The sequence below is a fragment of the Papio anubis genome, chromosome 4 (assembly GCF_008728515.1).
Source record: "Papio anubis isolate 15944 chromosome 4, Panubis1.0, whole genome shotgun sequence".
Taxonomy (NCBI): domain Eukaryota; kingdom Metazoa; phylum Chordata; class Mammalia; order Primates; family Cercopithecidae; genus Papio; species Papio anubis.
The window spans coordinates 28,898,446-28,923,097 of NC_044979.1; the positions used below are offsets into that span (position 1 = coordinate 28,898,446).

Sequence of the window (24,652 nt, forward strand, 5' to 3'; positions counted from 1 at the left end):
GTACACATGGGGTTTCACCATATTGGCCGGGCTGGTCTTGAACTCCTGACTTCAAGTGATCTACTTGCCTTGGCCTCCCAAAGTGCTAGGATTACAGGCGTGAGCCACTGTGCGTGGCCCTTTTGCCTATTTTTAAATTGGGTTGTCTTTTTGTTTTTTTTTTGAGATGGAGTCTCGCTCTGTTGCCCAGGCTGGAATGCAGTGGCACAATCTTGGCTCTCTGCAACCTCCACCTCCCGGGTTCAAGAGATTCTTCTGCCTCAGCCTCCCGAGTGGCTGGGACTACAGGCAGGTGCCACCACGCCCGCCTTTTTTTGTATTTTTAGTAGAGATGGGGTTTCACCATATTGGCCAGGCTGATCTTAAACTTCTGACCTCATGATCTGCCCGCTTTTTATTGTTGAGTTGTAAGAATTCCTTGTATATTCTCAACACAAGTTTTTTTTATGAGACATATGACTTGCAAATATTTCTCCCATTCTGCGTGTTGTCTTTTCACTTTCTTGATTCTATTACTTGCAGCTGCTTTTAACATTTGTAAGTGGCTATGAGTATGACATATACACTGAATAGAGACAGGTTTGATTTGGATTGTTGTTTCAACCTGAAAGAACATCTATGCCCTTAACAAGGCAGTTTAACCCATTTATATGTATGTTTTATAACAGAATTAACTGGCCTCACTTGTATTAGTGTTCTAGACTATGTGTTTTATTTAGTTTTTAAAAATTCCTTCCTTGTTTCTATCTTTTATACAAAGACTTGGTTTCATTTTTTTTCTTCAGTGCTCTGGAAGATATATTCTGCTTCTAATTTTACTGGTACTTGTAGTCCTTAACCTGTATTTATCAATGTCAGTCAAAGGTAAAATGCTTTTTATCTCAGTCTAGTGTATCCTGTTTAACAGAGTCTATATCTTCTTGTATTCTATGGAGGACTCCAACAGTTTTGCAAAACTTAAAAAAATGTTTTTGCAGTGAGTAATTTTCTGAAGTATTTTTCTGAGTCTTCTAGATGAATCTTTTTCATACACTGCATCATCTTTACTACTATCAGTAGTATTGTTTTAGATTTTTGGTACTAAAGAAGAGAAGACATGCCCAGATTTCGTGTTTGTCAACAGTGTGACAGTAAAGGCTATTTCTCAGATAACATTTTGAAGTAGGAGCCTTCTACTATATTCTTCTAAGGAAAAGTCCTAACACATCCTAACTGTAGGGCTTCAGGAAATTTTTGGAAAAACTCAAAATAAAACTCAAAAATGTTAAGAAATACCCACAACATTTCAGGGATGGGAAGATGGTGTGAAAAAAAATACAACAAACAGAATTTCTATCAATTGATTACTAATTCTGAACTCAAAAAATGCCTTTATTCAATATGGGAGACATCTAATAAATGTCATTTTAAGCTAATGAATTTTATCCTAATAAAAACAAAATGCAATTTAAATCTTGACAGATCATTACTCCACTGATTCAAAGTTAATTTGGCCCAAGAAGGAATAGTTCCTATTGTGTAAGTATGCAGGGGCAAAAGACTATTTTTATAAAATTAGCTCTGGATAGTTATACAATCAAAATGTTCAAATATAGTTCTATATTTGCAGCAGGGTATTAAATCAATTATTTGATAAATGTAAGAGATTTCAAATATGTAACTCAAATAACTGATCAATAAAATGCCCCCCAGGTTTCCCTTAGGAAATTGACACCTTGGAATTATCTACTATTTTGTTTCTGATATAAATCAGTAATTTTCTTACAAAATCCTGCATTGTTTCCTAACAAACAAAACCCCTTGTTTCCCCCTCCCGTGCCCACTTCCCCCGGCCACCCATTGCATCTGGGCAGGTAAAATACCTTGACACAGGAAGTAAAAACAGTAATGATCATTTTGTTTTGATATGCATAAAGCAATCTGAAAACTAGTCCCCTCTCCCATGCCTGGATTAGGGGGTAACAGAAATGCCAACTGTTATTCTTGACAGAGGATCAGAACAATGGAAGCAGCTGACAGAAAGCAAAGGGCAAGCGAGAACAGCTTGGTTGTGACTTACCACATTCTCCAAAGGTGCTGCACCAAACACTTTAAAGACAGGGTTAGGTTTGGAGGGTGAGATACAGAGGACAATAGCTTGCTGTCCCACGCGAGTAGTATATTCATCTAATGTGGCTCGAAGTTTCCTGAATCAGAAAAGGAAACAAGAATAAAAACAGTTTTAAAAAGATGGAAATTATAGTGACATAGACACAAATGACTTAAGACAGTTTACTCTGATCAGATATGCTTTCTTTTACGTAAAATGTGAAAAGGGGATCAGCAGAAACATGTACATACTTTTTTCTTAAAGACTACTGATAGAAGGCTCAATTGAAGGTTTTGCCTTGGGACACCACGACACAATTTTGAACATGGTATCATTCTTCTTGATCTGAGTAACACCACTTACTGCTACTTAAAATTATAAAGATTACAACTGTCCAGGCACGGTGGCTCATTTCTGTTGTAATCCCAGCACTCTGGGAGGCCGAGGCGGGCGGATCACTTGAGGCCAGGAGTTCGAGACCAGCCTGGCCAACATGGTGTAAAGCCCGTCCCTACTAAAAATACAAAAACATTAGCCAGGCTTGGTGGCACATGCCTGTAATCCTAATTTCTTGGGAGTCTGAGGCATGAGAATTGCTTGAATCCAAGAGGTGGGGGTTGCAGTGAACCAAGATGGTGCCACTGCACTCCAGCCTGGGCAACAGAGCGAGACTTTGCCTCAAAAAAAAAAAATTACAACCAAGATGTGCTCTTACAAAATCTATTATATCATCTCCACGCTTAATAAAAGGGGCTCAAATGATTTGCTTTTACTACCTTTTATTGATATTGTTTATATCTCATTGAGATAATTTTATCCAAAAGTACTACAAGCATACCTAGTTTTATTGTGCTTTGTTACTTTGTGTTTCACAGACACTGTGGGATCTTTCTTTAAAACAAAGGTTTGTGGCAACCCTATGTCAAGCAAATTCATCAGCGCCATTTTCCTAACAGCATGTGCTCACTGCATGTCTGTGTCACATTTTGGTAACCCTAGTAACATTTCAAACTCTTCCATTATGATTATAATCTGTTATAGTGATCTGTGATCAGTGATCTTTGATGTTACTATTTTAATTGGTTTGGGACACCACAAACAGTGCCCAACAAAAGACAGCAAACTTTACCGATAAATGTTGTGTGTGTTCTGAATGCCCCACTGATCAACTGTTTCCTGCCTCTCTCCCTCTCCTCAGGCCTTCCTGTTCCCTGAGACACAGTATTGAAATTACGCCAACTGATAACCCTATAATGGCCTCTAAGTGTTCAAGTTTCAGGAAGAGTCGCACATCTCTCACTTTTAATCAAAAGCTAGACAAGACTAAGCTTAGTGAGGAAGGCATGTCGAAAGCCAAGACAGGCTGACAGCAACACCGCTTATGCCAAACAGTTGGCCGTGTTGTTAATGCAAAGGAAAGTCCTTGAGAGAAATTACAAGTGCTACTCCAATGAACACACAAATGATAAGAAAGCAAAACAGTTTTATTGCTGATATGGAGAAAGTTTTAGAGGTCTGGATAAAAGATCATACCAGCCACAACAATCCCATAGGCCAAAGTCTAATGCAGAGCAAAGCCCTGACTGTTTCAGAGGTTGGTTCATGAGGTTCAAGGAAAGAAGCCATCTCTAATACATAAAAGTACAAAGTGAAGCTGCAAGTGCTGATGTAGAAGCTGGAGCAAGTTATCCAGATGATTTAGCCAAGTGGTTACACTAAACAACAGATTTTCAACGTAGACAAAACAGCCTTCTATTGGAAGAAGATACCATCTAGGACTTTCCTAGCTAGAGAGAAGTCGATGCCAGGTTTCAAAGCTTCAAAGGACAGGCTGACTCTCTTGTTAGGGCCTAATGCAGCTAGTGACTTTAGGGTCCTTTAAAAATCATGCTAAATCTATTCTGCCTGTCCTCTGTAAACAGAATAATAAACCCTGGATGGCAGTACATCTGTTTACAGCATGGTTTATGGACTATTTAAGCCCACTGTTGAGACCCACTGCTCAGAAAAAAAAAATTCCTTTCAAACTATTGTTGCACATTGACAATGCACCTAGTCACCCAAGTGCTCTAACGGAGATGTACAAAGAGATTAATGCTGTTTTCATGCCTGCTAAGACAACATCCATTCTGCAGCCCATGGATCAAGGAGTCATTTCAACATTCAGGTCTTATTAAGTAAGAAATACATTTTGAAAGGATACAGCTGCTATAATGATTCCTCTGATGGATCTGGGTAAAATAAATTGAAAACTTTCAAAATGGATTCACCATTCAAGATGCCATTAAGAGTACTTGTAATTCATCTACAAGTACATGGGAGGAGGTCAAATCATCAACATTAATGGAAGTTTGGAAGAACCTGATTCCAAGCCTCATGCATGACTTTAAGGAGTTCAACACTTCAGTGGAGGAAGTAACTGCAGATGCAGTAGAAACAGTAAAAGAACCAGAATTAAAAGTGGACCCTGAAAATGGGACTGAATTGCTACAATATCATGATAAAATCTGAAGGGATGAGAGGTGGTTCTTATTGATGAGCAAAGAAAGCAGTTTCCTGAGATGAAATCTACTCCTGATGAAGATGCTATGAATACTGTTGAAATGACAATAAAAGATTTAGAATATGACACAAACTGAATTGATGAAGCAGCAGCAGAGTTTGAGGGGATTAATTTTCCAATTTTGAAAGTTTTACTGTGGGTAAAATGCTATCAAACAGCATCACATGTTACAGAGAAATCATTCATGAAAGAAAGAGTCAATCCATACAGCAAAATTTATTGTCTTATTTTTAAGAAATTGCCACAGCCACCCCAACCGTCAGCAACAATTACCCTGATCAGTCAGCAGTCATCAACTCCGAGGTAAGACCCTCAACCAGCAATACGACGATGACTCACTGCAGGCTCAGATGAGCATTAGCATCTTTTTAGCGATTAAGTGTTTTAGTGGTCAGGCCCAGTGGCTCACGCCTGTAATTCCAGCACTTTGGGAGGTTGAGGCGGGAGGATTGCTTGAGCCCAGAGGTTTAAGCCCAGTCTGGGTAACATAGTGAGACCCTGTCTTCACAAAAAGAAGAAAAAATTTGCCAGGTATGGTGACATGCACCTATTGTCCCAGCTACTTGGGAGGCTAAGTGAGAGGATCACTTGAGCCCAGGAGATGGAGGCTGCAGTGAGCCATGATCGCACCACTGCACTCTAGCCTGGACAAGAGAGCTAGAATTTGTTCTCCAAAAAAAAAAAAAAGCATTTTAAAATTATGGTATGTACATTGCTTTTTTTAGACATAATACCACTGCAACACTTAACAGAGTATAGTGTTAACATAACTTTTTTATGCATTGAGAAACCAAAAAATTTCTGTGACTTATTGTGCTACTTGCTTTATTGTAGTGGTCTGGAACCAAACCTGCAATATCTCCAAGGTATACCTATGCTTTTAAAACGTTGTAGCTTCAGATTTTCATTGTGATATAAACAATTATTCTCAGTCCTACAGTATTTCACAAGTGAGGATGAAATGAAAACAGTTTTTTTTTAAGATGGAGTCTCACTCTGTCACCTAGGCTAGAGTGCAGTGGTGCAATCTTGGCTCACTGCAGCCTCCGCCTCCTGGGTTAAAGCTATTCTCCCGCCTCAGCCTCCCGACTAGCTGGGATTGTAGGCACCTGTCACCATGCCTGGCTAATATTTTGTATTTTTAGTAGAGATGGGGTTTCACCATGTTGACCGAGCTGGTCTTGAACTCCCGACCTCAGGTGATCTGCCCACCTTGGCCTCCCAAAGTGCTGGGATTATAGGCGTGAGCCACCGTGCCCAGCCGAAAACGGCTTAAAAAAATTATTTTACTTTAAGTTCCGGGATACATGTAGAGAATGTGCAGGTTTGTTACAAAGGTATACATATGCCATGGTGGTCTGCTGTACCCATCAACCCAAAAACAGCTTTTTAAAACATAGTAACAATGGATGAAACAGAAACACAGCCTCTTCCCTCTGAAATCATAGGAGATGATTTCAAAGTTCTACATTTCAGAATTCTGAAATGTGTGAGCAAAGGACCACTTATCAAACAAGAAATCTGATGGAATGCCTTGAAACAATGGTTTATATTCACTGTCTCTAATTCCCCTCTCTCCATTCTCCCTTAAAGCTATTCCAATCTTTTCACCCTTACTGCTCCTTTGAATACACTCTTGTCAAGTTCAATCGTGAACTCCATGTTACTAAATCTAATGGTCAGTTGGCATCTTTTTCAACCTGTCAGAAGCATTTGATAGCTGATCACATGCTCTCCTTCCTGACACACTTTTTGTACCTGGTTTCCAGGATACCACTCTCTTGGTTTGTTTCCTGACTCACTGGTTGCTTCTTAGACTCTTTTGCTGGCTCCTTTCATCTCTCTAACCTCCGAAAGGTGGAGCGCTTCAGGCCTCAGTCCGTACTCCCTCCCTAAGTGACCTCATCCAGTCTCCTAGTTCTAAATACTACTTATATGCTTATATCATCTTCAACTAAGGCCTCTCATTTGAATTCCAGACTCATATATCCAACTGCTTATTTTGTATCTCCACTTAATGGTTAGAGGCATCACAAACTTACCAGGTCCAAAACCAAATTCCTGATTCTGTCTCACCCTCACTGTCATGCTTGCTCCCTCTCCAGTAAATGCCATCGCAATCCTTCTAGTAATCGGACCAAAAATCACCCTGCACTCCTTTTTCTCTCGCACACTCCACGTCAACGAATCATGGTGAGTTGACTTTTGAAATACATCTAGAACCTGATCACTTCTTACTACCCATGCTGCTGCCATGTTGATTTTAAGACACTATCATTTCTGGCCTAGATTACTATAATCACCACCTAATTGGTCTCCCTGATTCCATTCTTGTATCCTCAGATTCTATTCTCAACACCGTAGCCTGAGTGATTCTTTAAAAATGTAAGTAAGATGATACCATTGCTCTGGTCAAAAACCTACACTGACATCTCATCTCACTCAGAGTAAGAGTCAAGCCCCTGATATTGGACTATAAGATCTCCTAGGCCAGGTGCAGTGACCCACACCTGTAATCCCAGCATTTTGGGGATGAGGCACAAGGATTGCTTGAGGCCAGGAGTCCCAGACCAGCCTAGACAACATAGCAGGACCGTATCTATCAAAAAAAAAAAAAGATCTCCTGGAGTGGCTCTTCTCTACTACTCCGAACATATTCTCATATCTCCCTGGCTGTTCCTCAAAAACAACTACCACGTTCACACTTCGGGGTCTTTGTTCTTGATACTCCCCCTGCCTGAGATGTTCTTCCCCTCAGTATCAACGTGTGTGCTCTTTCAGCGTCTTCAAGTCTCTGTTCAAAGGCTGCCTTATCAAAAAGCATTTCCCAGACCATCCTCATAGAAGAGAAAAATGACTATATCCCCCTACCTCCTGACTTTTCTATTTTCCTTACTCCACTGTATTTTTTTTCCCATTGCACTTATCATCACCTGACATATTGCATATCGTTTTTTTTCTTTCCCCCTTCTAGCAGGATACAAGCTCTTTAAAGCAACTTGTTTTGTTCACTCTTCTATGCCCAATGTCTACAACAATGGCTTGCACATAGCAGGCATACAACTTTTCTGAATGGATTAATGTGATATTACATATCTGTTAAATCATATTTCTTTGTTTTCATGTATTTAATTTTGTAAGAATACTTTTAAGTCTACATCTGTCATCAAGGAATCAAACCACGCATCCTTGACAAACCTAACCATATATGTTCTAAGTCTGTCATTCACAGGAAGTATTTGAGGAATAGTAATAATATGGATAAGGGAGCCCTCACCGAAGCAAACGTGTTTGTTGCCTCTTCCGGATAGATGGATTAGACTCAAATACATGAGGCCGTTTCCGTTTCTTTCCTGTTGCCACAGCAGCAGCAGCGGCCATTCCCACAGGACCTGAAATAATAACGTATGTGCTGAGATTAGGCAGCTGCCTGTAAACTGTTCAAGACAGAAACAATTAAAGGTACAAAAAAGGTAGCACTGCGTTCCCAATATGTTGTCAGTAAATATAGAATGGTCCTGATATTATCAATATACTTCACTATTGTTTAACATGATTCATATTGTGATTTACCAATAAAACATATAATGAATCTTGTAAAAAAGCAAATGATTTACACCTCCCCACCACACACCAGTTTGAATTTTGTATAATGTTGTTTTTGTTTGGCTTTGTTTTGCCAGCATGCCCATACTGTTAAGGCAATATTCTTAGAGGTGCTAGGAAAAATTGCAGCACTAAGAGGAAAAGCTTGCCAAAATTGAAAAAATTTACAGATTTTACTTCTATCCCTGTGTCCCTGTTTCCATTACTCCAAGACACTGCCAAGTTAAGGAAGTTGGAGATAATCACTCACATTTGGAACTCCAACAACACCTAAAGGAGTATCTGAATGAATACCATCGTAATTGAAAAAATTTTCTTGTATATCTGGGAATTGTGCCAAAAATGGAGATGTTTAACACAAGGTCAAGTTGATGAAGGCATTCTGGCAGAAAAGAGATAACTTTCCCACTCTGAGAAAATGTTAATAAAAGTTAGTCTGGCTTGCCCTGAAACTAATGTATAATGTCTTGTTTTGTCTTTTCAAGGGTAGATGGAGGGTAGACTCTAAGGAACTGTTGAAGTCTCTGATTCCTGGGACCTCAACATATCAAAGACAATCTTTTTTAAAAGGCATGTTACCTTTATCTTTATTTGTGAATCTTGTAAAAGGCTTAAATAAAAATTAAATTTAATTGCTCATCTGTATATTGGCATATATATTCTAAGTGGCTCAAATAAAATAAGCCTCCCTGTAAACCTAAATGAACTTTTCTACATGTTGTTAGTAATATAATCAGCCTGACTTAAATAAACCCCTCTAAAGAACCTCAAAGCAAATAAAAAATAAATGACTGCTTTTTACCTTTCTTTCCATCATAAATAGCTGTTATGGAAAAAATTTTATTGCTGCGTTTCCCAACATTTTATTTATTTTTCAAAATTGTGGTAAGAACACTCAACATATTATCTACTCTCTTAAAATGTAAAGTGTACAATACATCATTGCTAACTATAAGCCCAATGTTATACGGCTATCTAGAACTTATTCCCCTTGCATCACTGAAGAGCAACTCCCCATCTGTCCCTCACCCCAGAGCCTGGCAACCACCATTCTCCTCTGTTTCTATGACTATTTTAGTTACCTTCTATAAGTACAATCATGCAGTGTGTGTCTTTCTATGACCGGTTTGTTTCACTTATCACAATGTCCCCAAGGTTGAACCACGTTGTCACATATGACAGCATTCTCTTGTGTTTTTAAGGGTGAATAATGTTCCATTGTACATGCAGATCACAATTGCTTTAGCCATTCATCCACCAATGGGCATTTAGGCTATTTTCACATCTTGCTATTGTAAATAACACAACAATGAACAAGGAAGTGCAGATATCTCTTTGGGGTTCTGATTTTAATTCTCTTGGATAAATACCCAGAAGTGAGACGCTAGGATCATATATGGCAATTCTAGTTTTAATTTTTTGGAGGAATCTCCATGCTGTTTTTCATAGTGGCTGGACCACTGTACATTCCCAACAGTATATAAGGGTTCCAGTTGCTCTATGACCTCACTGCCACCAGTTATCTTTTATATTTTTGATGACAGTTGAGCATCTAACCTGTTGGTGATTTTATGTCTTCTTTACAGAGATGTCTATTCGAGTCCCTTGCCCATTTTTTATATTGAGTTATTTGGTTTCTTGCAGCTGAGTTGTAGGAGTCCAATATTTCATTATAAAAACTTCCAAACATATGTGCAAAGTTGAATTTTAACATCTTATTATACATATCTATCCATCTTTCTATCCATTCATCAACTCACATTGAGGTTTTTTAAATGTGTTTCAAAGCAAACTGCGAATATCAGTATGATCCCCCTAAATACTTCAGCAGGTACAGCACCAGCTAGAGTTCAATATTTTACAATTTTTTTCTTTTGAGGTAAAATTTGCATATAATGAAGTGTACAAATTCAAGTATACATTCAATAAATTTTAAAAACGTATATACTCATGAAACTCAAGATCTGGCCAGGCGCAGTGGCTCATGCCTGTAATCCCAGCACTTTGGGAGGCTGAGGCGGGAGGATCACCTGAGGTCAGGAGTTTGAGACCAGCTTGACCAAGATGGTAAAACTCCATCTCCACTAAAAATACAAAATTAGCTGAGCATGGTGGCACATGCCTGTAGTCCCAGCTACTTGGGAGGCTGGGGCAGGAAAATCGCTTGAATCTGGGAGGCAGAGGTTGCAGTGAGCCAAGATCACACCACTGCACTCCAGCCTGGGTGACAGAGCAAGACTCCGTATCAAAAAAAGAAAGAGGAGTAAGGGAGGGCAAGAGAGGGGCAGAGTGAGACCCTATCTCTAATAAATAAATAAATACCTTTAAAAATGAAAATTTGAAAAAATTATAATTTCTACAATAAACTAGTATATTTTATAAAGTCAGAGTTAAGAAGAATTCCTTAAACAAAATCCCAAAAGGATAAACCATAAGGTAAAAGATTAATAAATTTCACAATAATATAAATAAGAACCTTCATGAACAAAAAAATAAAATAAATGGAGTGGGCAACAAACTGGGAGAAAATAATTACGTATTATTTTTATGTATGCATAAAAATGCATACTGCAACCTCCGCCTCCCAGATTACATAATATGTAATATTAAATGTAATATTAAAATAATTACATATTACATATTATTGGGAAAGGAATGCAAAATATATATCAGTAATTTTTACAAATTGATATGAAAAAAGACCAAAAAAACTGAGTTGGAAAATGGGCAAAGGTATAAACAGGAAATAGGCAAATAAAGAAAATTGAGAAGTCAATAAAGATCTAAAATGGTGCTCTACTTTGTCTTACTGCACTGGCTGGAACCTCTAGCTCAAAAATGCAAATTAAACCAACACTGAGACGCCATTTCATACCTACCAGATTGGCAAAAATGAAAAAGACTGGTAACACCAATAGTGAGAATGAGAAGCAACAGGCACTACAGCACACTGCTTGTGGGGATGTAAATGAACACGATTTGGAAAGACATTTAGCAATATCTAGTAAAGTTGAAAATGGACATCTTTGGCCCTCCAATTCCCCTCCTGGGTATATCCTCCAGTAGTACTTTTCAAGCTACAGCTAGGGTGACCTTTCAGTGGCTCATGAGTATTTTTTTTTTTTTTTTTTTTTTTTGAGACAGAGTTTCACTCTTGTTGCTCAGGCTGGGGTGCAATGGCACGATCTCGGCTCACTGCAACCTCCGCCTCCCAGGTTCAAGCAATTCTCCTGCCTCAGCCTCCCCGGTAGCTGGGATTATAGGCATGTGCCACCACGCCCAGCTAATTTTGTATTTTTAGTAGAGGCGGGGTTTCTCCATGTTGGTCAGGCTGCTCTCGAACTCCCAACCTGAGGTGATCCACCCGCCTTGGCCTCCCAAAGTGCTGGGATTACAGGCGTGAGCCACTGTGCCCGGTCGAGTGCATTTTTTTCTAATAAAATAGAACAGAGCAGAACACATCACAGAGTATATAATTTGCAGTAGGGGTATTACCTCATTAAAAATAGTAGTTTTGGCTATATGTGTATTCATTTATTTTGGGTCACAATGTAAAATGTATTACTGTGGTACATTGTCAAAATAGAAAAAATTACAAACAACCTGAGTATCTACCAATATATGAAATATTCAGGCTGGATGCCGTGGCTCACGCTTGTAATTCCAACACTTTGAGAGGCTGGGGTGGGCGGATCACTTGAGGTTCAAGACTAGCATGGCCAACATGGTAAAACCCCATCTCTACTAAAAATACAAAAATTAACCAGGCATGGTGGTGTGTGCTTGTAGTTCCAGCTACTCAGGAGGTTGAGGCAGGATAATTGCTTGAACCCAGGAGGCAGAGGTTGCAGTGAGCTGAGACCACGCCACTGCACTCCAGCCAGGGCAGCAGAGTGAAACTCCATCTCAAAAAAACAACAACAACGGAGAAAGAAATATTCAGATAATGAATGGAACACCAAATAACAGTTAAAATAAAAACAGCCACATTATCAACATGGGTGAATCTCAAAAAAATGTTGAATGAGATAAACATATTACAGAAACATAGTATCACAGTGATACCATTAATATAAAATTTAACACATGCAAAACAATGCTAAGTATTGTTTAATCATACAGACACATAATAGCAAATATAGACAAATGCAAGAGAATGACAAAGACCAAACCTAGAATACTGGTTACCCCAGTGGATGGAGGGAGGGAAGGGAGCAGGATTGGAAAGAGTTCCACTGAAAATTTCAACCACATCTGTACTTTTTATTTCTTTTCTTTTTTTTTTTTTTTTTTTGAGACGGAATCTCGCTCTGTCGCCCAGGCTGGAGTGCAGTGGCGCAATCTCAGCTCACTGCAAACTCTGCCTCCGGGGTTCACGTCATTCTCCTGCCTCAGCCTCCCGAATAGCTGGGACTACAGGCGCCCGCCACCACGCCTCACTAATTTTTTTGTATTTTTAGTAGACGGGGTTTCATCGTGTTAGCCAGGATGGTCTTGATCTCCTGACCTTGTGATCCGCCCGCCTCGGCCTCCCAAAGTGCTGGGATTACAGGCATGAGCCATCGCACCCGGCCTGTACTTTTTATTTCTTAAAAAACAATTTGATGCAAACATGTGAAAGCAGTAATAACTGAAAAGCTGGGCAGTGGGTGCACATGCATTCGTTACGTCAACCTTGATACTTCTCTGTATGATTCAAATATTCAAGTATTTTCTACTTGCTGGACAATTTACCAAAACTATCACTCTCAAGATACTAATGTCTATAGACCATATGAATCTTTCTCCACTTCTTTATTACCCTATCTCTTATCATTTCAAAGAAAATGAAATAATAAATCCAATTTTGTTTAAAAAGAAGTCCTCTAGGGCTAGGCCCAGTGGCTCACGTCTGTAATCCCAACACTTTGGGAGGCCAAGGCAGGAGGATCGCTTGAGCCCTGGAGTTCAAGACCAGCCCTGGACAACATGGCAAAACGGCATGTCTGCAAAAAATTTAAAAATTAGCTGGGCATGGTGGCATGCACCTGTCCAGGAGGCTGAGGTGGGAGGATCACCTGAGTCCAAGGAGGTTGAGGCTGCAGTAAGTCATGATTGTACCACTGCACTCCAGTCTGGGCAACAGAGTGAAACCCTGTCTCAAAAAACAACAACAAAAACCAACATACTGGTGATTGATACTAAAAGAGGTCAACCAACTTGAGATATTGTTGTTTTATTACTTGAAGATTTCATTTAGTTGCACTACTTATAAACTTCTTTTTTCTTGAAAATCAACAATAATCAGAGGCTGTCTGTGCTGCAGAGAATTAGAAGTGTTTCTGAGGGGCAACACAATATAGTAAATGGTCATTTACGTTTTCTGGGTCACCTTTCAGATATGATGAATGCTACAGACCAGCTCCTCAGAAAAATTCCCAAGTTGGTTAAGTAGAGTTGGGATTCCAACCCAGGAAGCCTGATTCCAGAGCCTGGGCAGGTAAGCACTGTGCTCTGTTGCCTCTCAAAATTCCTTACCACACACAGCCCCTAGGCCCTGGGTGGTCTGACTCATGCCTGCCTCACAAGGCTCCAACCACACTGGCTTCCTTCCCATTTCCCATCTGCAAGTCCTTGCTTTCAATGTTTCTCAGTCTGAAATGCAATCCCCTTTGCTGACACCTAACTGCCTGTCAGTCACAACCTGCCTCCTCAGAGAAGCCTTCCCAGACCACCCAAACTAGCAGCAATCTGCTGTCCTTCTCTCTCCATTACCTTCTCTCATTATTTTACTCAGAAGATCCAATGCTTTCTCAAATTATTTTACTTTATTATTGGTAGCCCTCCCCCACCACTGGATGAAAGCTCCTTCAGAAACAAACTCTTTTTCTCCCCCTAATAAGCCTTTTGCACTCCTAAGAAGCAAACTCTTGCCCGCCTTGTTCATAGCATCTACATAGGTTACATATATGCACTATACATTATATTTCCTCAATAATTGAATATTAAATGATCAAATGGTAAGTCATTTCTACCAGCTGTATCTCACTTTCCGCATGTGCCACACAAAAAGTCAAATTAAAGTCTTTTCCTGGTCTTAACACTATGACAAAGCGGTACAGTAATACAGCAAAGCCATGTCTCAAAAGCATCTTCCTTCATAGAAAAGCAGTGGACCTGGATTCATGATGTTAAGATGCCCTCTGCTGGAACACATGAGCATTTCACAAAACATATTTTACAAACATTTCATGTGTTTTGCCACTAAGACTTATTTTTAAATTCACCACTCCAGAAATACACAGTGGACAGTAACTGACAGTAATAAGGGTGTTCATCATTGCATCTGTCTTCCTCTTCTTAAATACAGCATATATTCAAAACATGTAGTATTTTGGCCATTCTTCTTCATTAATTTCTTGTCCAGCTTTTCTAAATACCTTCTAAGATCAATATCTAATATCATACCCATTCAGGCATGGTTTATATGAAGTCTTTTCACCATGGTGCTAAAAGTTCAATGTAAATAGGAGAGTGAATGATATAAAATGTAGCCCAGCTTTAAGTAATTTAGTAGCCCAGAAAATCTCAAAACCTTAAATTGGATTAAGATGATCCAGGATTGCTAGTGCCCTCAGGCATCTGGCAGAAGCAAACAAAAATCCTCTCTAGAGGAAGATAACATTATACTAGACCCCAAATTATTTCTAGAAATAATTTTCCAAACACAGCATCCAGTATTCATTGAAATATAACAGTACACCAAGAAAACAGCCAACGTGAACAAGAAATGACCTTAACAACATGTAACAGAAACAGACTCATTGGGACTTGAGAGAATTACCAGGTAAATTGTAAAATTATTTGCTTAAAAGAAATGTTTTTCCACTATTGGAAACTGTTCAGTGAAAATCTGGGAGGAAACACACACACACACACACACACACTAGAAATTCTAAAACTGGAGGGAAAAAAATGGTTAGTTTTGGTTAACTACTAACAATTACCAAAATTAATAAGGCAATGAACAGATTTAAAAGCACCTTAATAAATAAAGAAAAAACAAAGAAAAGAGAACATAAAAAAGGCACCTTAAACACTGCTGATATGGTTTGGCTGTGTCCCCACCCAAATCTCATCTTGAATTGTACTCTCATCATTCCCGCATGTTGTGGGAGGAAGCTGGTGGGAGGTAACTGAATCAGGAGGGCAGGTCTTTCCAGTGCTGTTCTTGTGATAGTGAGTCTCATGAGATCTGGGGGTTTAAAAAAGAGGAATTCCCCTGCACAAGCTATCTCACTCTTTGCCTGCTGTTATCCGTGTAAGACATGACTTGCTCCTCCTTGCCTTCTGCCATGATTGTGAGGCCTCCCCAGCCACATGGATCTGTGAGTCCACTGAAACCTCTTTTTCGTCCCAGTCTTGAGTATGTCTTTATCAGCAGTGTGAAAATGGACTAATACAGTAAATTGGTGCTAGGAATGGGGTGCTGCTGAAAAGATACCTAAAAATGTGGAAGCAACTTTGGGACAGGCAGGGGTTCAAACAGTTTGGAGGGCTCAGTATAAGACAGGAAAATGTGGGAAAGTTTGGAACTTCCTAGAGACTTGCTGAATGGCTTTGCCCAAAATGCTGATAGTGATATGGACAATAAAGTCCAGGTTGATGTGGTCTCAGGTGGAAATGAGAAACTTGTTGGGAACTGGAACAAAGGTGACTCTTGTTATTTTCAGCAAAGAGACTGGTGGCATTTTGCCCCTGCCCTAGAGATTTGTGGAACTTTGAACTTGAGAAAGACGATTTAGGGTATCTGGCAGAAGAAATTTCTAAGCAGCAAAGCATTCAAGAGGTGACTTGGGTGCTGTTAAAGGCATTCAGTTTTATAAGGGAAGGAAAACATGAAAGCTCAGAAAATTTGCAGCCTGACAATGCCATAGAAAAGAAAATCCCATTTTCTGAGGAGAAATTCAAGCTGGATGCAGAAATTTGCATAAGTAACAAGGAGATGAATGTTAATCCCCAAGACAATGGAAAAAATGTTTCCAGAGCATGTCAGAGGTCTTCATGGCAGCCCCTCCCATCACAGGCCTGGATACCTAGGAGGTTTCAAGGGCTGGGCCCAGGGTCCCTGTGCTGTGTGCAGCCTAGGGGCTTGGTGCCTTGCATCCTAGCTGCTCAGCTGTGGCTGAAAGGGGCCGACACAGAGCTCGGGCCATGGCTTCAGGGGCTGCAAGCCCCAAGTCTTGGCAGCTTCCACAAAGGTGTTGAGCCTGCAAGTGTACAGAAGTCAAGGACTGGAGTTTAGGAACCCATGCCTGGATTTCAGAGATGTATGAAAATGCCTGGATATGCAGGGCAGAAGTTTGCTGCAGGGGTGGGGCCCTCATGGAGAACCTCTGCTTGGGCAGTGTGAAAGGGAAATGTGGGGTTGGGTTGGAGACCCCACACAGAGTCCCTTCTGGAGCGCTGCCTAGTGGAGCTGTGAGAAGAGGGCCACTGTCCTCCAGCCCCCAGAACGGTAGATCCACCGACAGCTTGCATTGTTTGCCTGGAAAAGCCACACACACTCAACACCAGCCCATGAAAGTAGTTGAGAGGGAGGCTGTATCCTGCAAAGCTACAGGGGTCAGAGCTGTCCAAGACCATGGGACCCCACCTCTTGCATCAGCATGACCTGGATGTGAGACATGGAATCAAAGGAGATCATTTTGGAGCTTTAAGATTTGACTGCCCTGCTGGATTCTGGACTTGCATGGGGCCTGTAGCCCTTTTGTTTGGCCAATTTCTCCCATTTGAAATGGCTGTATTTGTCCAATCCCTGTACCCCCACTGCCATCTAGGAAGTAACTAACTTGTGTTTGATTTTACAGGCTCATAGGCAGAAGGGACTTGCCTTGTCTCAGATGAGACTTTAGACTGTGGACTTTTAAGTTAATGCTGAAATAAGTTAAGACTCTGGGGGACTGTTGGGAAGGCATGATTGGTTTCGAAACGTGAGGACATGAAATTTAGGAGGGGCCGGGGCGGAATGATATGGTTTGGCTCTATGTCCCCACTCAAATCTCATCTTGAATTATACTCCCATAATTCCCACATGTTGTGGGAAGGACCCGGTGGGAGGTAATTGAATCATGGGGGCAGATCTTTCCCATGCTGTTCTTGTGATAGTGAATAAGTCTCACAAGATCTGATGGTTTTAAAAGGAGGAGTTCCCCTGCACAAGCTCTCTCTCTTTTTGCCTGCTGCCATTCATGCAAGACGTGACTTGCTCTTCCTTGCCTTCCACCATGATTGTGAGGCCTCCCCAGCCAGGTGGAACTGTAAGTCCATTAAAACCTCTTTCTTCCCAGTCATGGGTATCTCTTATCAGCAGCGTGAAAACGGACTAATACAATAGCTAAAGAAGAAAATCACAAGTTGAAAGACAGAAGAAACTACACAGAAAGATGATACATACAGAACAGATAGTAACAGACATACAAGTGAGGAAGACTAACGTAAGTAACTGGAGCCATGGAATGAAAAGAGATGGAATGCAGCAGAAGCAAAATCTAGTGGCTAAAATGTCCCAGAATTGATGACATTGGTCCACATAGTCAAGATGTACAAAAAAATCCTAAACAGAATAAATAAATAGAAATCAGAGCCAAATACATCACAAAAACTAAAGAGAAAAATCAGTTGGGTGGGGAGAGGGGGCAGGCTATGTGGGAGATAATCTTTGAAAGACTAGCAGTTAGAATGAAATAGCTGAATTCTCAATAGCAACAATGGAATCCAGAAGACAGCAGAACAGTACCTTTCAACATGAGGAAAGAATAACCACCAAGCTAGAATTCCATACTCAGTGAAAACATCCTTCAAGGTTGAAGTTTAAGTAAAAACATTCATAGACAAGCAAAAATAGAACTTGCTACTAGCAGGTCCATGCTAATGCAAATACTAAATGGTGTTTTTAGGCGGAAGAAAAACCATCTCAGGAGACCAGTTGGAGATGCAGGAAAAAAAAATGAATATTATTTATTAAATAAAAATATTGTTGGCTAGATGCGGTGGCTCACGCCTATAATCCCAGCACTCTGGGAGGCCAAGGTGGGTGGATCACCTGAGGTCAGGAGTTCAAGACCCACCTGGCCAACAGGGTGAAACCTCATCTCTACTAAAAACACAAAAATTAGCTGGGCATGGTGGCACACACCTGTAATCCCAGCTACTCGGGAGGCTGAGACAGGAGAGTTGCTCCAACCCAGGAGGCAGAGGTTGCAGTGAGCCAAGATTGTGCCATTGCCCTCCAGCCTGGGTGACAGAGTGAGACTCCATCTCAAAAAAAAAAAAAAAAAAATTGTCTTGTGGTGTTTAAAATACAGTTGTCCCTTCAAACTCTCGTGAAATTGGTTCCAGCACCTTGATGTGCAGATGCTCAAGTCCCTGAAATAAAATGATGTAGCATTTGCACATAACCTATGCACGTCCTTCTGTATCATCTCTAGGTTACTAATGCTAATATTATAATACCTAATACAATGTAAATACTATATAAATAGTTGTTATATTGTATTGGCCTTTTATTTGTATTATTTTTAATTGTTATATTGTTACTTTTAATTTTTTTTCCTAATACTTTTGATTCAAAATTGGTTGAATATACAGATGTGGAATCCACAGTAAAGAGAGCCAACTGTATACCAAACGACAATAATAGCATATAGGATGGGCGCATGAAATGCAAGTGTTCTAAGAAATTTGTATTATCCCTGTAGAGAGGTTAAAAGTTTCAAGTACATACAACTTTTTGCTTTTCCTTTTTTTTCAACTGGACACAAGGCTCTCACTTTGTTACTCAGGCTGTAGTGCAGTGGTGTAATCATAGCTCACTGCACCCTCAAACACCTGGGCTCAAGCGATCAGTCATCCCACCACAGCCTCCTAAGTAGTTGGGACTAGGGAGCACATCACCACACCCAGCTAATTTTTTTTTTTGGTAGAGATGGGATCGCACTACATTGCCCAGGCTGGTCTCAAACTCCTGGGCTAAAGTGATCCTCCCACCTTGGCCTCCCAAAGTGCTGGGATTACAGGTGTGAGCCACTGAGCCTAGTCAACATAAGACATTGATAAATAAAGGATGTATGCTATAATTTCTACAGGTATTGATAATAGTAAAAGCTTATAACTTTCAAACTAACAAGAAAAGAAATGAAAAAATAGAAAATTTTCAATCACTACAAAAGAAAACGCCAAGAGAAAAGTAAACAGAACAGGTAGGGCAAAGAGAAAGCATATAGAAAAGAAGGTAAATTTAAATCTAAATATGTGTCAGTGATTCTGTTTAATGTAATTGGAATAAATGCTTCAGTTTAAAGCCAAAACACAGGCAGAATAGATGAAAAAATAAAACCAAAGTCATAACACTGATAGTAAGTGATTCTGGACCTCAAGCCTCAGTACAACACAGGCTCAAGTTATAACTGCAAGGCTTAAAAAAGTTGTGATAAAGGCCAGGCATGGTAACTCACACCTGTAATCCGAGTAATTTAGGAGGCCGAGGCAGTAGGATCGCTTGAGCCCAGGAGTTTGAGGCCAGTCTGCATAACACAGTGAGATTTCTGTCTCTACAAAATATACAAAAATGAGCCAGATGTGGTGGTACGCATCAGCAGTCCCAGCGACTCTGGAGGCTGACTGCGATGACTTGAACCCGGAAGATCAAGGCTGCAGTGAATTGTGATTGTGCCGCTGCACTCCAGCCTGGGCAACAGAGCAAGACACTGTCTCCAAAATAAATAAATAAATAAATAAATAAATAAATAAATAAAAATTAAAGAAGAGCTTCTAATCCAAACAACATTACCTGCAGCAGCCAAATGAGCTGTCACCTCATCAGCTGCTGTGGAGTTGAGTATATCTGAGTCATCGTAAGAGGTGTCCTCAGGAGAAGAAGGCGAGTCTTCATCAGCACTCAGCATACTGTGCTCAGTGTAAGTAGCCACATGGACCTGCTGCACTTGCTGGGCCACTGCATGTGCTTCTATGGTAGCCATATGTTCAGTTTGGGTCACTCCGTGTTCCTCCATGAAGTTCTACTGTCAGACAAAAAAGAAAAAGAACAGGATTCAGTGTGTAATATAACACAATGCTTAAACTAAGAGATATTTTCTTCAAGATCAGAGGAACCTTGACAAACTTCCAATTTCGCTACTTACCATGCCATACCAAGTCATACCAAATGGGAAGCACCACTCAAATGTGACACAAAAATGACAGAGTGGTGTTCCTTATGTGAAACCATTTTGATGGAAATTCGCTGTACTAATTTTATACCTCAGATCACAAAACAACAGATACCCTTAATAATAAAAAGACATTCAAATATAACAATAAAAAGATACTCAAGATACCTCAGTGACTAGCATTTGACCTTGTGGACATAAAAACACTTAGTAAATAAGTGAAATGCTTAACATTTTCTCTGTATGTCAAAGACAAGTGAGAGTCAACTTTTTTCCCAAAAATTCAAATTGGTCTTTCTGCTTATAAAACTGCTTCTTGAGGGCATGGCAGCACGTGCCTGTAGTCCCAGCACTTTGAGAGGCCCAGGCAGGTGGATCACCTGAGGTCAGGAGTTCGAGACCAGCCTGGCCAACATGGCAAAACCCTGTCTCTATTAAAAATACAAAAAAATTAGCCGGACGTGGTGGCGGGCGCCTGTAATCCCAGCTACTTGGGAGGCTGAGGCAGGAGAAGTGCTTGAATCCGGGAAGTAGAGGTTGCAGTGAGCCAAGGTTGTGCCATTGTACTCCAGCCTGGGCGACAGAGCAAGACTCGGTCTCAAAAACAAATAAACAAACCAACCCCCTGCCCCTCAAAAAAACAAAAAACTGTGCTTCCTTTAAACCCCAAAATGATACAGTAATTTATAAGGCAGTAAAGTTAAAAGTTGGCTCTTCTATCACACTTATAATCTCCACTCCTCCCCACCCCAGAAGTTCATTATTTTTGAAAAATAAATTCGGAACATACATACATAGATTTAAAATAAAAACAGGTTCATATTATACATACTGTCTTTTTCATATTACAATATATCTGGACATTGTTGCATGTCAAAACATACAGATCTACCATATCTTTTTCTTTTTCTTTTTTTTTTTTTTTTTTTGAGACAGAGTCTCGCTCTGCCGCCCAGGCTGGAGTGCAGTGGCGTGATCTTGGCTCACTGCAAGCTCTGCCTCCCGGGTTCACGCCATTCTCCTGCCTCAGCCTCCCGAGTAGCTGGGACTACAGGCGCCCACCACCTTGCCCGGCTAGTTTTTTTGTATTTTTTAGTAGAGACGGGGTTTCACCGTGTCAGCCAGGATGGTCTCGATCTCCTGACCTCGTGATCCGCCCGTCTCGGCCTCCCAAAGTGCTGGGATTACAGGCTTGAGCCACCGCGCCCGGCCTACCATATCTTTTTCAAAGAGCTGCATAATACTTTATTATATCCATGTGTCATAATTTATATAACCAGTCACCTGCTGATCAAATATGCTTCCAAGTTTTTGCTGTTATAAAATAAACATCAATGCAGTATAAAATTTGTCCTTGTATATAAAATTTTACATATTAGTTCCTCAAAAAAAATCAAAAATAGAACTACCACATGATCCAGCTATTCCACTTCTGGATATATATACCCAGAAGAAACTGAAAGTACGATCTTGAATAGACATCCGTACACCCATGTTCATAGCAGCTTTATTCACAACAGCCAAAACACGGAAGCAACCCAAGTGACCATTGATGAATGCATGGGTAAAAAAAAAAGTGGTATACACGTACCACCTATTACTCAGTCTTAAAAAGGAAGAAAACGCTAATTAGAAAGAGGGGAGTTTCCTCAACCTGATAAAGAACAGCTACAAAAAACCTACTATTAACATCATACTTTATTGTGAAAAACTAGAAGCTTTCCCATTAAGATTACAAAGAAGGCTGGGTGCGGTGGCTCACACCTGTAATCCCAGCACTTTGGGAGGCCAAGGGAGGTGGATCACCTGAAGTAAGGAGTTTGGGACCAGCCTGGCCAACATGGAAAAACCCTGTCTGTACTAAAAATATAAAAATTAGCCAGGCGTGGTGGTACACATCTGTAATCCTAGCTACTTAGGAGGCTGAGGCAGGAGAATTGCTTGAACCTAGGAGGTAGAGGTTGCAGTGAGCTGAGATTATGCCACTACACTCCAGCCTGGGTGACACAGCAACGGCGGGACTCTGTCTCAAAAAAAAAGGTCAGGAAGAAGACAAGGAAATCGCCTCTCACCACTTCTTTTTAACATTGTACTGGAAGTCCTAACCAATGCAATAAGATTTTTACAAAAGAAATAAAGGGTACCCTGATTGGGAAGGAAGAAATAGAACTGTCCTTCTTCATAGATGACATGATTGTTGATGTAGAAAATCCAAAATAATCAATAAAAAAAACTCCTGGAACTAGTAAGTGATTACAGCAAGGTTGCAGGGACAAGGTTAATTGTTTTCCTATATACTAGAAATGAATAAGTGGAATCTGAAATTAAATTAAAAACACAATACCATTTACATTTGTACCACCAAAAAGTGAAATACTGAGTAAGGTATAAATCTAACAAAATATGTACAAGATGTATATGAAAACAAATACAAAACTCTGATGAAAGTAATCAAATAAAAACTAAATAGAGATATTCCATGTTCATGGATAGAAAGACACAATACCGTCAAGATGTCAGTTCTTCCAACCTGATCTCTAGATTCAACATTGTCCCAATCAAAATCCCAGCAAGTTATTTTGTGGATATCAACAAACTGACACTAAAGTTTACATGGAGAGGCAAGAGACCCAGAACAGCCAAAAAAAATATTGAAAGAACAAAATCAGAAGACTGATACCACACAACTTTAAGACTTACCATAAACCTACAGTAATCAAGACAGTCTGGTATTGGCGAAACAACAGAGAAATAGACCAATGTAACAGAAGGGAGAGTCCAGAAATAGACCCACATAAATACAGTCAGTTGATCTCTGAGAAAGGAGCAAAGGCAATACATTAGTTTGGCAAAATTAGTCTTTTCAATGAATGGTGCTGGAACAAGTGAACAATCACACACCAAAAAAAAAAAAAAAAAAAGAAATCTAGACACAAACCTTACACCCTTCACAAGAACTAATACAAAATGGATCATAAACCTAAATGTAAAATGCAAAACCATAAAAGTCCTATAAGATAACATAGGAGAAAATCTAGTTGACCTTGGGTATGGCAATGACTTTTAAGATACAATGCCAAAGGCACAATCCATAAAAGCAAAAAATTGATAAGCTGGACTCCATTAAAACAAGAAACTTTTGCCCTGTGAAAGACACTGCCAAAAGAATCAGAAGACAGGACATAGACAGCGAGGAAATGTTTGTAAAAGATGAATCAGGAGGATTGTTATCCAAAATAAGGAATTCTTAAAACTCAACAATAAGAAAATGAACCCGATTTAAAAAAGGGCAAAACACCTGAAGAGATCTCACCAAAGAAGAAATATAAATGGTAAATAAGCATATGAAAAGATGCTCAACATCATATGTCATGGGAGAATTACAAATTAAAACAATAAGATATCACCACGCATCTATTTAAATATCGAAAACTCGAAAGATTGACAATACCAAACGCTATTGAGGATGTGGAGCAACAGGAACTCTCATTCATTGCTGGTGGGAATGCAACATAGTACAGCCACTTTGGAAGACAGTGTGGCAGTCTGTTATAAAAGTAAACATACTCTTACCATACAATCCAGCAATTATACTCCTTTGTATTTACCCAAAGGAGTTGAAAACTTACATCCACATAAAAACCTGCACATGGATGTTTATAATTTTATTTATAATTGCCCAACCTTGGAAGCACCAAAATGTCCTCCTGTAGGTGAATGGATAAACTGTGGTATATCCAGACAATAGAATATCATTCAGCACTAAAAAGAAATGAGCTTTCAAGCTAGTAGAAGCTTAAATGCATATTGCTAAGTGAAAAAAGCCAATATGAAAAGGCTACACACTTATGATTCCAATCACATAACCTTCTGGAAAAGCAAAACTATGGGGATGGTAAAAAGATTAGAGGTTACCAAGGATTAGGGGGAAGGGAGGGATGAACAGGCAGAGCACAGAGGATTTTCAGGGCAGTGAAACTACTCTATATGATACAATAATGGTGGATATGAGTTATATATTTGTTCAAATACATAGAACGTAAAATACCATGAAGGAACCCTAATGTAAACTATGGACTTTGGGTAACAACAATGTGTCAATGTGGGCTCAACAATTGGAACCAAATGTACCACTCTGGTGCAGGATGTTGATAGTGGGGGAGCTGTACAAGTGTAAGGGAGAGA

General features: G+C 39.9%; 1 protein-coding gene across 13 annotated transcripts in view; it reads right to left on the reverse strand.

Annotated features, from left to right (window-relative positions):
• Positions 1–24,652, reverse strand: part of NRF1 (nuclear respiratory factor 1) — a 147,553-nt gene that overhangs the window by 79,327 nt on the left and 43,574 nt on the right. For 9 of the 13 annotated variants that reach the window (XM_021936260.2, XM_009203855.4, XM_021936263.2 and 6 more), the window contains 3 exons: positions 20,089–20,320; positions 7,930–8,044; positions 2,060–2,186 (listed from right to left, as the gene is read on the reverse strand). In XM_021936260.2, the coding sequence (XP_021791952.1) occupies positions 2,060–2,186; positions 7,930–8,044; positions 20,089–20,311 (465 nt within the window). In that variant the 5' untranslated portion in view covers positions 20,312–20,320. The remainder of the gene's footprint in view (positions 1–2,059; positions 2,187–7,929; positions 8,045–20,088; positions 20,321–24,652) is intronic. The other 4 variants (XM_017957160.3, XM_017957164.3, XM_017957159.3 and 1 more) reach the window with 1 other exon arrangement.